This window comes from Bacillus rossius, chromosome 14, assembly GCF_032445375.1.
Source record: "Bacillus rossius redtenbacheri isolate Brsri chromosome 14, Brsri_v3, whole genome shotgun sequence".
Classification (NCBI taxonomy): domain Eukaryota; kingdom Metazoa; phylum Arthropoda; class Insecta; order Phasmatodea; family Bacillidae; genus Bacillus; species Bacillus rossius.
The window spans coordinates 46,796,818-46,814,098 of NC_086341.1; the positions used below are offsets into that span (position 1 = coordinate 46,796,818).

General features: G+C 40.3%; 1 protein-coding gene across 3 annotated transcripts in view; it reads right to left on the bottom strand.

Annotated features, from left to right (window-relative positions):
- The window catches only part of LOC134538863 (uncharacterized), a 74,768-nt gene extending 63,451 nt beyond the window's left edge, over positions 1-11,317 (bottom strand). For 2 of the 3 annotated variants that reach the window (XM_063380433.1, XM_063380434.1), the window contains exons 1-3: positions 11,177-11,307; positions 9,944-10,164; positions 6,206-6,281 (exon numbers count right to left, since the gene is read on the bottom strand). In XM_063380433.1, coding sequence (XP_063236503.1) covers positions 6,206-6,281; positions 9,944-10,152 — 285 coding nt within the window. In that variant the 5' untranslated portion in view covers positions 10,153-10,164; positions 11,177-11,307. Of the gene's footprint in view, positions 1-6,205; positions 6,282-9,943; positions 10,165-11,176 lie in introns of all 3 variants that reach the window. The other variant, XM_063380432.1, reaches the window with a different exon arrangement.
- Positions 11,318-17,281: the final 5,964 nt, after the last annotated feature.

The window sequence follows — 17,281 nt, forward strand, 5'->3', positions numbered from 1 at the left end:
TGTATAAAACTTGCTTAAAAATGTATGTAGTGTGCTGCCAATACTAACAATGTATGGTCAAATGTGTGTCATCATGCCAACAAGCAATGGAAACACAGGCTAACCTCTCACCCACAAGAAGGGCATTAGAGACCCACAAAAGACAAGAATTGGTTTTATTGGTTATATTTTTAAAACTGGTACATATAAGACAGTAAAATAAATTTTCTTGATACTTACTTCATTAAAATATTGCCATTTTGAATACATTGATGCAGAACAGGGCTACGATATCCGTTAAGCCCAACGACATTTGTCCCATTCACAACCTCCCCTCCATCACCGCCTGCCAATACCCTCTATGCCCGCCATGTTTTCCACACCTCCCGCCAGCTCTGTGTGTCTGAGTGTCTGTATGGTTCTGTGTGTACTGTGTGTCTGTGTCCACCTGCGATGAAGTTCATCAGACGCGCGCCAACCTCCCCCCTTTTCTTTTTTACATGCTTTATATTAGCTTCACCTGTATGTTTGTTTGTCTGTCCGTCTGTAACTCTATCGACTAAGAGTGAGTGGCTCATCACTGTAAAATGTCCCACCAATTTCATTACGTTTGTTAGCCGAGCGGTCTAAGGCACGCGACTTCTGTGACGTCTGCTTTCGGATTCAGCGGTCGTGGGTTCTACTCCCGGCCACGCCGCAAAAAAAATTTTTTTTTTTTTTTTTTCGGTAAATTCTAAGATTATATCCATACATCTAACTGTAAATGATTCAGAGAGACTTTACCATTTCTTTGTGACGTTGCAACTCCAAATAGTTATCTCAGATGGTAATAGGTATAGAGCATCCCACTCTTAGATTGCAGTGTGGAAGTAAATGGGCGCATTCTCTCTCTCTCTAACACACGCCGATTGCCGTTAGCACTGTCCTTGTTTCTTCGTGCGTTGTTGCCAAATATCAAACGAAATTTAAAATTTTAATTTTTGGACCAAGCTTTTTTTCATATTGTATAGAATCAAAATACGCATCAGGCAATGCTTATTTTGAATACTTAACAATATTTTAAGTGTCCGAAAAAATTAAAAAACATAACTTATTCGCTGCGAACTGTTTTGAAGTATTCCGATATGTTTCACATCAAAAAAAGAAAACCTACATGTGTATTTCATTCAGATTTTTTTTATTAGTAAATTAATGCCTTAGGACGCCACCGAACAAATGTTAAGACAAAAACTGTACAGGTTTCACTTAAATATTTTTTTTAATATATTGAAATGCATTTTCTCACAAACTGAAACATCAAAAAGTTTACCCGCGGAAAAAAATTTTTCTATTAAAGATAGATGGGGGACGAAAGCGAGAAAAATGTTCACAATGAATTGAATTAGTTTTTAAAAGCAGCCCCATCTCAATTGCTTCTACAGTTTTCGTGGAAATAGCTGTTAAAGATGTGTCTTATCAGTACAAGAGCACGCGCTGCCGTCGTAAGAGGAAACAGGGTCGTGTGTTTAGATAAGTGGGGTTCTGTCCTACAAGCAATTTCAAATACATGGCTTCCTTAGTCAACAAAAAATATTGTAATCGATTCTTGAACATAATATGTAAAATGTATGAAATAAATACGAAGGAATTCAATAGCGATCATGGTACAAAATTTTGAATTACTTTTCTATCCTTCTCAACACCAAGCATCTTATCAAACATTGTTTTAGACAAAGTTTTGGAAAATAACTATGATATTATTACAAACAATTTAAACAGATTTGATAAGGTGTCTACTAAGGCAGTTACGTTTTTTTGTCCGGTGAAATTTTTTTTCGAACCCATGCAGTTATGGCTGGTCGTATCAAAAATGTATCTAGAAAACATTTTTCGGCATTAGGTAATCCGAGTTATCATACGTTAAAACGGATTCCATATTATTCATATTATGGGAGTTGTTGCGATTTTTCTGTTTTTCAAAAAATCTTCCCCATTTCGAACCAATTGTTCGGATTTTTCCCATAACTTACTCGACCGAGAATTTCCATTACTGTATTTTATTTATCATTTTGGACATGACTTGTCCAAAAATACGGCATTTATCGGGCCCATGAAAATGTGATATATATATATATATATATAATGTCACGGTCTGAAAATTTCATTACTTTTTTTTCTTAAATTTTATTGTACTTTTGTTTCTCGTCAGGTTTACGTGTTGGTGTACGTGCACGTTTCCAGGCTCGGCCGGTTGATTTCGACACGCGGGTATGGGAATATAGGTTGCTGCAACATTAGTTTACAGGCACCGCGGGCTTTTGCGAGGCTGCGTGGTTAGCTCATTCTCGCGGGTTGCTGGCCAGGGCCTGCTGAGAGGTTGCAACACGCCGTTCCAGAACAACCCGCTGCGCTACGCTTGTCTCTTGTTTGTCGTTCTGTGTGTTCTGCAACGCGAGGCTTTTGTATACTCGTTTCGAGGACTCTGTCCTGATTAGTGTTGCCATCTGGCGTCCGACTTTGGAAACGTAGTCAGAAATAATCGAACAGCGCAGGAGGGGGAGGGAGGGAGAGCTCGCTCGCGCCTGCGCAGAAGAAACTGTCGTCTTCATTTGTTTTTTTTTTTCTCTCCTTGCGGGAGGGAGGAACAGTCTACTTCACTTGTTTTTCATTTTTCCTTGTGGGAGAGGGGGGAACGCGAGTTTCCCCTGGCTAAGTTTCCCCGGCGTTCGTGTTTTTTTTTTTCCGGCATGGCCTAGTTTGGTAGTTAAAACCTCCTTCCAGGGAGGGGCCGGGGCTTTTTGCCTGGGGACCTCTCTGGGAGCCGGGTCCACGTCGGTTTGAAACAACTTTGCTTCGCCTCAAGTCAGAGGGTAAGTGGTTGGCCATGGCTCGTTCGCAACAATTATTTCTTGGACGATCTTCGTCTTAATCTTTTAAGTAATAATGTGGTATTGTTCCACCTCTATTATTTATTATTTGGTTTTGGGAAAAATTGACGTCTGGTTATAAGTATGTATGTAGTGGTAACTGGGAAGTGTTCTGTTCCTCAGCGGAGAGGCGACGTCGGCCATGTTGTAGAGATAATTGTTTGCCGGCTGACTTCACTTTAATGTGTATTTAATGTATTTATTTATTCGTTAATCCCATCCCATTGTTAAATGATTTATTATTAATTTGTTAATCAAATATTTGTTTGATTATTATTTTTTTTATTATCCTAGTGAATAAAATCTGTGCTTGAATGAACTAATCATGTTTCCTTTCAGTACATAAATTTATTATACCCTACACTTCCTGTATAGGGAGAAGACTTGATCTCGAGTACCATGCTTACCAACAGCTACCACCCCCCAAATGTTATAGGTTATTTATTGTTATGTGTATAGGTGTACGCGGGACGTCTGACGGAGACACGTCACAATATATATATATATATATATATATATATATATATATATATATATATATATATATATATATATATATATATATGGGATTTTTAAACAGAAAAGAAAACTATAAGAAATTTTCGTCTACAATAGGTAGTTTTTATTTGAAATTTACATAAAAGTGGCATTATTACAAATTTATATGTGTAATAGTATAAAATATTATAAATTACGATATGATTTCTTAAAATGCTGCTTGTTCGATCCAAATTACAAATACACGCATCTCCTGAAATTCGTAATGTGTTAGAGATTTGGCAACAGCGCGTGCCATAAGCCGTGTACTGCAATCTAAGAGTGGGACGGGCTATAGTGTCGGTAACTCATTTCCCTATGATAATTATACATAAATACAGTTTAAAAAACTAAAAAAACATGCTTTTAAAGAATATCAAACTAAAAAGTTAAAAATAAATATAGTTTAAAAAACTAAAGAAACATGCTTTTAAAGATTATCAAACTAAAAAGTTAAAAATAATTTTAAAATTTAATTTATGACAATAGTATATAAGCAATACTAGTATAAATGAGAAAAAAACATGGGGCGCTTAATATACAAAGAATATGGCATAAAGCGCCTTAATATACAAAAAATATGGCACAAAGCGCCTCAAGCTTTTTTCTCGTTTATACTAGTATTGCTTATATACTATTGTCATAAATTAAATTTTAAAATTATTTTTAACTTTTTAGTTTGATAATCTTTAAAAGCATGTTTCTTTAGTTTTTTAAACTATATTTATTTTTTTCCTCCTTCCTCTTCCCTTCCCCACCCTCTTGAAACCATTTCTGTCATGCCCCCCCCCCCCCTTTCCAGTTTCCCCTTCCGATGTCTCTGCGCAGGCACAGAGGGGAGGCTTGAGGCGACATATACTGTTGCTTGGGCTGATGCTCACGCTTAGTTGCAGCACTCCTTCATTATGCTCATGTTCCGACACTTGTGCCGCTGTGCCTCTAACTGAGCGTGGCCTAGAGGTATGTTGGGATGTTCGTTTCGCTCGTTGCGTGCATTTGCGGCTGCACTTACACTTCTGATTAATTACTTTCTGCCTTTCTTTTGAAATATGTTTCGGCTGCCACCAGTGGCGTGCTCAGGATTTTTCTCTGGGGGGGGGGGGGGGGGGTCAGGCAGAAGGCTAGGGCCTTTCTCCGGGGGGCCTGGGGGGTATGGAATACCCCCCAGCTAGGCGGGGGTCCGGGGGTCCTCTCCCGGGAAAATTTTGAAAAATACGTGTTCAATATTGCTGATTTAGGCTATCTAAAAATACTGGCCGTAACTTCATAAAAGTAAATATTTATTTTTTTCATTTTATGAATTATATATTAAAATATTTTTAGCCCCCCCCCCCCCCCAGGCACGCCCCTGGCTGCCACTCTGAACTATTTTCCTTTTGGTGTGACTGTGCCTTTATGCACAGTTATAGCAACCTCTTTTCATGACGGCCACGACGGGGACCACGCCGAGTCAGGTGTGATTTTCCAGTGCGCTTTAAAGCTGTCGTCCCTTCATTTGTGTATTACTTTAGCTTTCTAGTTACTCACGTTTGACCTTTTGCTTATCCTGTTTGGGGTAATTTTGTAATGACATGGCAGCTAATGTCTTGTTTATTGCCCTTGATGACCCGCTTATTGCCCATTTCATTTTGAGGGCGAGTCATGTTAGCTGCTCACTAGAGCTTTGTTCAGGTGTTTTGTCAATTGTTTGTATTTAATCAATGTTGAATCGTGATGCCTGCTTTCATTAGTTGTCTTTTCAGTAATATTTGATACTTTGTGTAAGTTTACTTAGACTATAATGAGATTTAGTGTTAATGTTTTTTTATGATTTATATTGGTTAACTGCATATAAAATGCATTTGTACGCGTTTTTACTACCTTGTAACTCTTAATTCATTTACCATGTCAGTATAAGATTTTCTTGTACGAATATTTATTGTATATCCATTCGTTTAAAACATTACGTATTTGTGTATTTATTGTATCGCATACATGCTTTTGCATACATTTCAATCTCTTGTTCAGAATTATTGCTAAACCAAAAATTTATTAAAGATGTCTTGATGAGCTATTGTTAATGAATACTTATTCTCTTTTTTTTTAATATTTATTTCTGCCACTCAGCATGCCTCAGCGACTCCACGACTTGTTAATTTGAAACTCTTGTTTGTTTTTGTTGTGTTTACTGCCAGGCTATTGGGGACTGACTACCCGATAGGCTGAAAAGTAGTGAACATAAATCCATCTGGGTTTTAGTGTATGTGTTGTCTGAAAATTGAAGGGTTTGTATTGTTTCAGCCACGGCACAATTCAGAGCAAGACCTAACTGTCACTGGAGCAATCCCCGAACGGCCACGACACAGAGACCGCTCCCCCGTCTCGCTAGATCATCGCTATCATCACTTCTCGAGGACTTCAACATTCACAAAACTGATCAAGTAAATTCCTCCATCCGCTTCATTATTTTTAAACCTCTTCTCTTTTCGAGGCCTACTCCGGAAGGTAGACTGTTTCACCAAAATATTTTCAATTTCGCTCGAGACAATCAACAAACTTGCCTTTTCTGGCTCAGGTCATGTGGTGCCCTTGAGTTGCACCAAAACTGATTACCGCCCGCCTACATTCAAGAGAACACGTGTCGAAGCTCCAGATAACTTGGACCTTAAACAAGATGATTCTCCCTCACAGCCCATGTTGGTGAAACCGACTGTTAACACCCATAGCCGCCACGGGTGTACACAAACCCTGATTTTCAAACTGCAAGATAACACGACAGCAACAGCCAGGAGTGGCAACCGCACCTGTTTTGTCTTCCCATCCCCTTCCTTCTTGGCCGGGCGCTTGGACGGGCTGATCAGAGTGTGTGTGCTGGCATACCTGGCGACAAAACACAACAACACAGGCGGTGACAAGCGTGGGGTTACCGCCTGCAGACGCCCCCAGCATCACAACATGGATTACCAGCAGTGACTGCTACCTGAAGGGGCCAAGAACTCTGCGCTGAACTCATACTACACTTGCGTCCAGTTGTAACATGGACAGACGTTGTTAGCAGTTGTGAAATACATATCAGTTTTTGTTCACATCTGAGTTATGTAAAGACCATTTTAACAGGAATTGCATAATGTTGAGAATAAATGTCAAATTAATTAACGCCCTTAATGAATATCTAAATTTGGAACTCAATTATACTTCATGATAAATTTCAACTTAAATTCAAAGGAACAGTATTATTTTAAAAAATCTTGAAATTTTTTAATCATTTGAACATCGTCAGTGAAACGAAATGAGGAATAAATTATGATGCATTATAAACATGAATTTTTCCTTTGAGCATTAACAACACAAGTCCATAAAACTATTGGAAAGGGGAGGGAATGTAATTTCTGTATTAATTTTTAAAATAACACTTTTATTAAGTTAAATTTACCTAATAAATCTGTAGGCTAGATTAATGTCCCTTAACACATTACACAGAACCTATTAGAATATAATTACACATGACTTAAAAAGGGAGGGGGGGGGGGAATTCAATTACTTCAATTTTATTACATTATAAATTTTATGTACATTTTCTTAACATGTTAAGTACAAGAAATATAATAATGCCAAAGCATACTGTGAAAGGTCTAATCCTGCAAGATGAGATCCTCATTAAGGCAGGATTAGCGAATAAGCAGGATTATTGAAATGTTAATACTGTATACGTAGTTTTGAAAGGAATATAAAAAGGGAAAACATGAAATGTCTCCCACTAGAAAACAGGCAGCACTGTACTGAAATGAAAACTGACCGTAAAGATAAACTCTGAACGGACTACAAATGCTCATGGCGTTGTAATGCAACCTGGCAACCCAGGTGAACAGCTAGAATTTAAACCGAAAAATTTCTGCACATGAGTAGTATGATTGGTGCCGAATTAAAAAAATGTGCCGAACCACAGAATTCCAGATTAAACACCTTTTACTGTAATAGAAAAAATAACATTACTGTCCAAAATCAATTTTTTTTTTAACTTAAAAAAATATTCATTAAGGGGCCCGCCTCGTCAGGGGTGTATGTGTGTCAGTGAGGTGGGATGATAAGCGCGACGCTCGCTGGTTCTTCCAGCGTGGTATAGCCTCTAAGCGCAAGGCTCTGAACTGGCACGCATTCGTCTCGTCGTCACAGGATAAATGTGAAATTTCAGCGGTGACCGTAACATTATATGGCGGAGAAATGAAGATAAAGGTGTTATGCAAGCCCCTTAAGTGCTTTCAAGAATCTGTACTGATTGTTTTATGCCTAAAAATTACTCTGAAAACACGCGTTTTAGGCATTTTAACGCTTCTAAAAATACAGTTTAAAAACTTAATCTGAAATTAAAAGTACTTTTCGGCCCTCAGCGAACTCTTAAATGCTATTCGTAAATAGGCCCCACTCGGATATCTTGAGTAGTTTTGAAATCGCGTTGTTTTTCCTGAAGCTCTGCACACCGTATGTGTGCCCAGGTAGGCGGAGCCCTTAATACGTTGTAGCCGAATAAAATTGCATTATCCACTAGTAACGTGGGTGGGTTGCGGTAAGCAACGCCGAAAAATGAGATTAACAGGGCTTTAACGGTATGTTTCCATTTCCAAGATTCTACTCTTAGGCTAACCGCTCTGCATTCTCCTGCTACACAACTTTTAACACTTAGGTTTGTTCTTCCAGGATAAAAGAAGGATGCTTCCTGTCCCGAGTATAATAAAATATTTTTGTCACAATACTGCATGTTATTTCAAAATTATACGTACTAAGTTTCAGAATGAAACTCTAGCTTTAGATGTGTTTGTTATTTATGTAAAAAAAAAAAATTAAAAAATTTCAATTAACAGTAGTTCATGCTTTACGACAGATGGTGATTGTGATTATGTATTGTTAATGAGAGAAGTGTCCACTCACTGCCTCACAAGAAAATGTGTCAATCGGTGAAGTAGTGGGTAAATATTTACTTGGGCGGTATTTCCGAAAAAAAATGTTAAAAATCTGAAAATACCTTTATTTTATGTTCTTCAACTTCCTCTTTTCATTAAAAGTGGCGGAGGTAAGAAATTCCAAATACTTTAGGAGATATCGAATTTTTTAATTTCATCATATGTAGTTAAGCGGTATTTGCGAAAAAAAAAAATGTTAACAATCCGAAAATACCTTTATCATATGCTCTTCAACTTCCTCTTTTCATTAAAAGCGGCGGAGATAAGAAATTCCAAATACTTTAGGAGATATAGAATTTTTTAATTTTGCAATACAAGACCTGTGGAACCATTCGAGCGGCGCCATTTTTGTTATTTTGCCGTGTGTTCGTGAATACGTGAATCGTGAATGCGTAACTAATAAAATGGTTGATTAGGTCAGGTCAGTTACATTATTAATACTTTCAAACTAAGCCAACATTAAAAATTATTTTGTGAATTAATTTTAATGGCTGTTTAGTTTTAAAATATTTATAATGTAACTGACCTGACCAAACAAACCCGGACAGAGGGTGAACAGTAAACTAAAATGGTTGATTAGGTCAGGTCAGTTACATTATAAATACTTTCAAACTAAGGTGATATTAAAAATAATGTGAATTAATTTTAATTATTCTTTAGTTTTAAATTATTTATAATGTAACTGACCTTACCTAACAAACCCGTAACAAAGGATGTACAGTAACAACTCACGTAAATTTTTTTGTTACTTATTACTTGCGCAACAATATCAAAATAACAAATAAGACTTTAAAATTAGAAACGTTAAAAACTCACCTAAGTTGGAGGCGGTAATTAAACACCGTTTTAAAAAATAATTGAACTAAATAATCACGTATTAGTTCATTTGAATTCTGGCCTATCACGAACAATCACGTGAAATCATTATCCAATAAAAAAATAGATACTCGTACGTAAACAAGAAACAATGGTGCACGCACGCCACAGGAATGCGCTGGTTTTGTGCTGAAATTTAAAAATTCGATATCTCCTAAAGTATTTGGAATTTCTGATCTCCGCCGCTTTTAATGAAAAGAGGAAGTTGAAGAGCATATAATAAAGGTATTTTCGGATTTTTAACATTTTTTTTTCGCAAATACCGCTAAACTACATATGAAGAAATTTAAAAATTCGATATCTCCTAAAGTATTTGGAATTTCTAATCTCCGCCGATTTTAATGAAAAGAGGAAGTTGAAGAGCATAAAATAAAGGTATTTTCGGATTTTTAACAATTTTTTTCGGAAATACCGCCCAAGTAAATATTTACCAAGTAGTGTTTGCAGGCATAACAAACCGTTAACATCTTCAATGCATTACAATGATTCTACCTACAAACATAAAACAGTAAGAAATGTCCCACACACAAAGTGAACAGAACACAATCATCTTTATCAGTGTTTATAATACCATACATTGATATTTTTTCCTTACTTTAAAGGAGAATGTTTCATTCATGTCTTGATTAGGAACCGAATACACAGGCTACGCACAGGTACAAGTGTTTGACTGAACAAGCACGAACACGCAGCGCGCGGACCACTCACTTGCAGTTCTTGCCGTACACGCAGCTGCCGTTCTGCTGCCACTGGCGGCAGATGTTGTCCCCGTTGGCCTGGCTCGAGCCTGTCGGGGTGCCGGCCTTGGTTCCCAGGCGCTCGAACACGCTCGGCCGACGCTGCGAGTCCTTGCTCTTGGAGCTGGCGGGGGGCGTCTCGACTGTTACCTTCCTCTTGGGCTGCTTGCTGTCAGGCATCTTGCCCACGCGCTACGGCATCAAGTAACACATACCTATATACTTCCCTGCAAAACATGGCATGTTGCAGGCAGGGGCGCAACAACAGGGGGGGTCAAGGGTATTTTGCCCCCCCCCCCCCCTCTGAAACCTTGAAGTGGGGGCAAACGGGGGCAAAGAAAGTGCTGTGTAGTCAATTTTTAGATAATAAAACTGCTTAAATAGCACCATCTTCCACCTTGAAATACAAATTATCCCGGGGGAGGACCCCCGGACCCTCTGCTTTAATAGGAGGGATCGTGGATTCTTTATAAAAAGGTATATAGCCCCTCCTTTGGAAATTTAGTTGTTGCACCCCTGGTTGCAGGATACAAACTGTCATGGTTATACCATGTTCAAAATGAGCCGGTTACAAAGGTTTGGAACAATCCAAATAACATATAAAAGGAGAAGATGAACACTATTAAGGGCCCATAAAACGGTATCACAATCAAAGGGACTACTTTACAGAAGATTTAAAAGAAACATACAATGTTACTCTTGACAAACTCTTATTCTTTTCCACTAATGATTTTCGAAACCGGGAAATAAAACCAATCAACGTTTAGGAGACGCATCATAAAGCGCTAAGTATACAATACAAATACGTTATACCTAAAATCGACCTGCTTTATCATTAGTCAAAAAAATTTTTTTTTGTCAGGCCACTAAAACCCACCAACACACGGCTAGGTTCGTCGTGTTTCCTACATACGAAAATACTGATTTCAATTCCACTGGGAAACAAACCCGGATCACTTTGGTAGGAGGCAGGTTATACAGCCAATCAACAACTGTGGCCCTTAATTAAATATTTACCGTAATCTCCACTATTTAGTAGAAATTAAAAAACGCTATTTTGCGGGATAGTCAAGAAACATGGCAATGCAAAATTACTTAAAGAGGGACGAATCTGATCACATCCTAGATGAACCAAAGGACTACGAGAAAAATTATTTCAGGGAGATAAAGGAGCATATCATATTTGAACTACTAAGAACCATACCTAAGACGTCATTTCCGGGTGCTGATCCTGTTCCTACTCAATCATTTCAGATAAATACGACTTTTCTGGCAAATAACACTTTAACAAGTACAAAACGTCCTGAAGATGTACCATCAACATAACCAATACAAACACAACATTCACAACTTTGTTGCCAACCTAAGATTATCCTACACATAGAGTAAATAAAGTACGGAAACAGTCATTAGGGAAAAAAGTTGTTCTCGAGAGGTAGCAAAATACTCTCAGGAATTCGTCTGCTGGTTGACTAGGGACGATCGCTACTTCTATGTTATTCGTAATATTATAGCATGATTTTTTAATAAAATGAATAAATTATTTATCGTGTTACAAATGACAATGTTGAATCAATCTTTAAATGTCAAGATACTTTGAATAAAGTATTTCTGTTAACATTTTTTCTTTATTTCAAAACTACACATGATGTAGACTATACTCGTGTTGATGATCTTACTTTTTTTTTTTTTTTTAATTAATTAGCTGCAATTGGGTACAAAGTGCCCGGTGGCAAGCATAAAAAAACATACAAATGTTTTGATTAAGATGTCTGTTTTGTACCATGTAAAATTATTATTTTAAAAATCGTTCTAATGGCTTAAATGAAAGTTACCAACTCTTTTCGGCTTGAGTTCATTTGTTTTAATTCTTACAACTCCTGGGCAGTAAAAGAGACTGCGAGTAAAACTAACCTAGAAATATGCATCCATGCTGTGCGGACTGGAATATGAATTAATCAGTGTTCCCCTTCTTAAAAATTGTGTTAAATTGAAGGTTTTTGTATTTTGTATTTTAAAAATCTGTTGTTTTTTTTTAAATAACTGGTAAATACTAGATTTTTTTAAAATTATTTATTTGGAAGCTTTGTTGGGTTTAAATACATACCTAGCAATAACAAGAAATTTTACCACAGTTGTCAGTTAGAGTTTCAATCTAACAAAGATATTATTTAACAGATATTTTTTCTTCAAATTTTAAATCTGAGACATTGTGCAATGGTAAAATGCAGCGGTAAAAATCTTAAGGCGCGGATACGATACCTGCAAGGATATTTTTATTTTTATTTTAATATTTATCGCAAAATTAACTATTAAATAAGGAATTAAAAAGGTTTAAAAAGTTAAATTCTATAATCATGTGATATTCTGAATAAAATAAGCATTTATTAAAATACTAACAAGTAATTATCTATTCGCCTTTTTATTTATCATAGAAAAAATCATGATTTTTTTTTTTTTTTCCATTTTCCAATAAAATAATACTTTTAAACATAAATTAAATATCATCAAAAAGTTAAAAACTGACATGGACCCAAGTGTCTCTCCGGCTCCTTCAGACCGTTGACTTCGTCCCAAGTGCTCCTCCAGCTCGCTGATGCCATTATTGCCCGTTGCTGCTTCAGGCTTGCGTGTGCGCCGGCGCCCGTGCGCAAAAGTGTAACAAATTGCCTTGGCCGAGAGGGAAATATCCTGCAGAGGCACCACCATAACAGTAATGTGCCTTTCATAAGGGTGTTATTTATGTAATTATGTGATTGTGTAAATATCTATTTGTGTTGTTTACCTGTAGATGTGTTTCTCGGGCGACTGAGTCGCGTCTCCCTGCCTGTGACCATGTGGGCTCCACGCACTCGCACACGAAGGGAAGAGGGGGGATTCATGTGCGCGCGGCAAGGGGGAGGCCGCTGAGACGTCGCGGAGCGTGGGTCGAGTTAGTCGCCTGAGTGGAATGAGAGAGTGCGGTCGTAAAGTTGTGAGTGAGAGTCGAACGGTCAGTCAGTCGTGTCACCATTGTCACATCATTGTCATTCGCGTCACTGTCAGTCACGTCACTGTCAGTCACGTCACCATCGTTCGCGTCGACAGTTACGTCACAGTCTGTCGTGTCATCGTCATTTGCGTCACTGCCAGTCATGTCTCCATCATTCACGCCACTGTCAGTCGTGTCATAGTCGTGGCACCACCAGCCGCGTCACTGTCATGTCACCGCCAGTCAGGTCACTGATAGTGTCGTGTCGCGCTCAAAGTGCTTGGAGCCGGACCTCGCCCTGATGGACTGTCACAGATGGGAGCCGTGACAGCTCATTACAGCGTGTGACATGTGCAGTAAACACAACTTAATGTCATAAACTCTTTTATTTCACCCGACTTAGGGTAGTTCCCTTGCCATGTGGCACTTACCCTCTCTACCGGAGCAGCTGGGCAGCGACTCTGACCCACGGAAACGGCCCTACCGTCGACACCGTTATGCCTCGTCAGTGTCCTCTCTTGCATTAAGTGAAGTGCAGTGTGGTGGTTACGATCAGGGACGCACCCGCGTGCGCCATGGAATGTCCTAAAGTGAATACGTGTCTGTTAATAATTCTATCTTGTAATTATCGTGTCAGTGTATTTCCTGTTGTCAAATACATATCGGATAATACTGCGTAATGTTTCGTAATTAATTAATGACTTGTGTTTAAATAGTTTTGTATATATTTTTCAGTGCCAATGTTATCATGTAGAACAGCAAGCCTGGCCTGCCGCGCGAGTCGCGTCTCTCCCACGCCGGCCCGCTTCCCCTTCCCCTCCTCCGCAGCCCACGCGAGCGGGCGCCGGAGGTGTCAGTCGCCTGCAGGCAGCCGCACGGAACATACCTGCTTCGCTCTGCTACGCGAGAAGTAGCACATTATGGAGTCCGGGTCGCAGCGTGGATGAAACGTTCGTCAACCGACGGGGTCGTCCAGGCTGTGACAGGATTTCCAGTGATAAATCTCGTCAACACTATCACGTTTTCCTCACTTCGCAATTCGCTCCGCTCGAGATGCACACTTTGCACATCAGAACTTTTCGTAACCAGTACGCTTCGTCACGGGACTGCCTCCGCAGTCACATAGAGTCACGTTCCAGTTGTTACCGGTGTATTTCCGGGAGCCCGGGTCACGGCGCGGGAGGACGGTCGTCACGCAACGCCTCGGCCAGGCATCGATAGGGCTTTGACGGAATAAAGGAGCTCGTGAAAACGGACAGCAACATCTTCTCCTTGCAACCTTCTACATTTCCTTTTACCTATACCAATTTCCCTCCTGGTCCCTTGTTTCACGGTCCCGGCCACGTTGGCCTGAACTCCACTTTCTCTCTGACTGGAGCTATGCGGGCAAATCAGGGCGAGTCTCAGGACAATTCGCAACAGGGACTTAGGGACCACAGGCCGAAGGACGTCAAAACATATTATTTCATTGGAAAATGAAAATAAATAGGTAATGTGTTTTTAATTATAAATGAAAAGCACAGTGTTCTTCGTGTAATAAAACACAGACTTAAAATGTTAGACAATCAATAACTGCGTTCCGCCACCTGTGAACTTGCATTCCGCATTATCATCCTTGAATGGTTAACTTCGCATACCAAGTCCTATCCGTAACGCTCTTTTTCTATCATTGTACAGGGCCATGCTCTGGTACCACAACATAAAGTAATGGGCTGGGTGCTGTGGCAGCAACATGTACGCGTGACAGTTGTAATAAACCCATCCAATTTTTACCATCAATCCTGTTCTCATGTAATTGCCATCTTCAGGTTCATGGCCAAGAAGCCCTTTGAGAGCTCCTTGGGAATAAAATTCACGTGTGCTTATCTATAGTCAGCCCTGACAGCAAAATAAAACACATTTAATTTCTGTAACTAAGAGTTTAATTAGTAGTGAGAAAAATGAAAATGAAAATGTATATAAAAACGATCCTAGCAGATAACGCACCCAAGCTTCCATATTATCAGGCTTTGTTATATTAAAACTTTGACGTCGTACCGACCATGGCCTTTAAGCCCGTGCTCCGCACCGCCAGTACCGTATCCCGTTTTCGGAGCGCGCCCCTTGCCCAGCCGGATTGAGTCAGGCGAGCGTCCCGGGCGTGACCCCAATAGACAACAAACCTCATTAAAAGTCACCGCGGCCACTGGCCTTAATTAAAATGCCCGTGACTATGATCGTGTCAGATTAGAAGAAATCCAACTAAAACAGCTCACAGTGAGACAATATGTTGATAAATTTACAGTCGCCAACTTGATGCCACAATTCAAATAATTAAATACTACTATAAAACAGTTGTTAAGCCTTAAGCACACAATTACCAGGTGCTACCTTTTAATTGAGCACCTGGAACGTGTTTTTAGCTTATAATAGAGCAAATTAAGTTAATATAAGTTTTTTGATGCCGAATCACAAAGAAGAGAACGTTTCACTTCCTTGCGAGGCGGCCATGTCCGGCAGTCTCGAACCACTCCGCGCCGGGAACAGACGTGTGTCCGTGGGCAGCATCCAAGTTTTCTTTCTTCGATTATTTTATTCTGTACTAAATATTTAAATTTAAACCTCTTATTAATTCATAGCTGCCCACGTCGACTCGGCGCGTATTTTACGGAACCGGGCCTATCCCGACCGTCTTCATCGTGATACCGCGCTGCAGATCGTATCACTCACGTAAGTGTTTCGCCGAATTTAGGAGCCCGCTCATAGAGCCCCCCCTGCACCCGTTAATGTTCGGCGCTGGCCGTCTCCAGCGAGCATCGACCCGCGTCCCGCGAGACTGCCGCGGTAACCATTAGTGTCGCGTAGTGTTATGTTTTTTCTGTGTTAATTGTGTAATGGCTAGACGTCGCCAAGTGTTGGTGAGAGTGTTTTGTAGCGGGACTAGATTAAAGGTAATTCTCACCAACTCGTGTATACTAATTTTCCGGAGTCTCCCGTCCTCCACACGGCCGAGCGGCCTTCACAATCAAGGGAGAGCCATTCAGGGTAGATTCAAGCCGTGTACCTGGCGGGGCACGCGGGGGCAGAGTACCCATGACCCAACACCAACGGCCTAGCAGCCCGCTAGCCTGGCGCCCCTCCGGACAACAAGAGCACCGCGACGCCCGTAGCGCCCGTCAGGTACCCCCCGGGCCTTTCACATAGGTCGGGTGACTGCAACTTTAACTGACGATTGTGGCAAAGTTACAAATTAATGCCACATATTCAAATCTGCCGTCACCTGGCCACTGTAAAAGGCCCGGGAAGTACCTGTCGGGCGCTATGGTCGTCGCGGTGATGCTGTTGTCCGGGGGAAGCGCAAGGCTAGTGGGACACTAGGCCGTTGGTGATGGGTCGTGGGTACTCTGCCCCCGGATGCTCCACCAGGTACGCCGCTGGAAATCTACTCTGAAACTCCCTAATTGGCTGTGAGGCCGCTCGGCCGTGTGGAGGACAGAATGGTGCGGAATAATCGTAGATGACTCAGTTTATATTAAATTGGCTTTTAATCCATGGACTTCTCTGGTGGTACACATGGGTACACTGTACTCCCTACACATACACTACGTGGTGGCAGGACCACTACAAAACTATGATAATGCGCTATGCGGCATCTGAGCCGCTGTACAATTACACTAACACACACTGATTACAAAACAAAACACGGCACTAACATAACACTGTGAATTTGCCGCGGCAGCCTCGCGGGGACGTGATTACTAGTTCGCTGGAGACGGCCAGCGCCAAAAGTTAACTGTCTTAGGAAGGCTCAATGAGCGTGATCTTAAATTCTATTCTATACTTACGTGAGGTTGTAGCCAGCAGGCGTATGCGCGGCGATATTAACGAAAACGAGTTGGCTGGAGTCGGCCAGTGCCGTAAATTGCGTGATCCGCGAAATACACTCCGAGTCTACGTGAGCAGCAATGAATTAAAAAGGTTTGGTTATTAAATCAAGTGCGGAGTGAACGATCGGTGGAACAAAATTGAAGGCTGCTCACGGACACACGTCTTGACCCGGCGCAGAGTGGTTGGAGACTGCCGAACATGGCCACGTCGCAAGGGAGAGAAACTTTCACCTCCTTTGAGAGTCGGTGCCAAAAACTTATAAAAATTTAATTTGCTCTATTATAAGCTAAAAACACGTTCCAGGTGCTTAATTAAAGGGCAGCGCCTGGTAATTAGGTGCTTAAGGCTTAACAACTGTTTTATAGTAGGTATTTAATTATTTGAATTTTGGCATCAAATTGGCGACTGTAAATTTATTAACATATTGTTTCACTGTGAACTGTTCTAGTTGGAATTCTCCTAATCTGACTC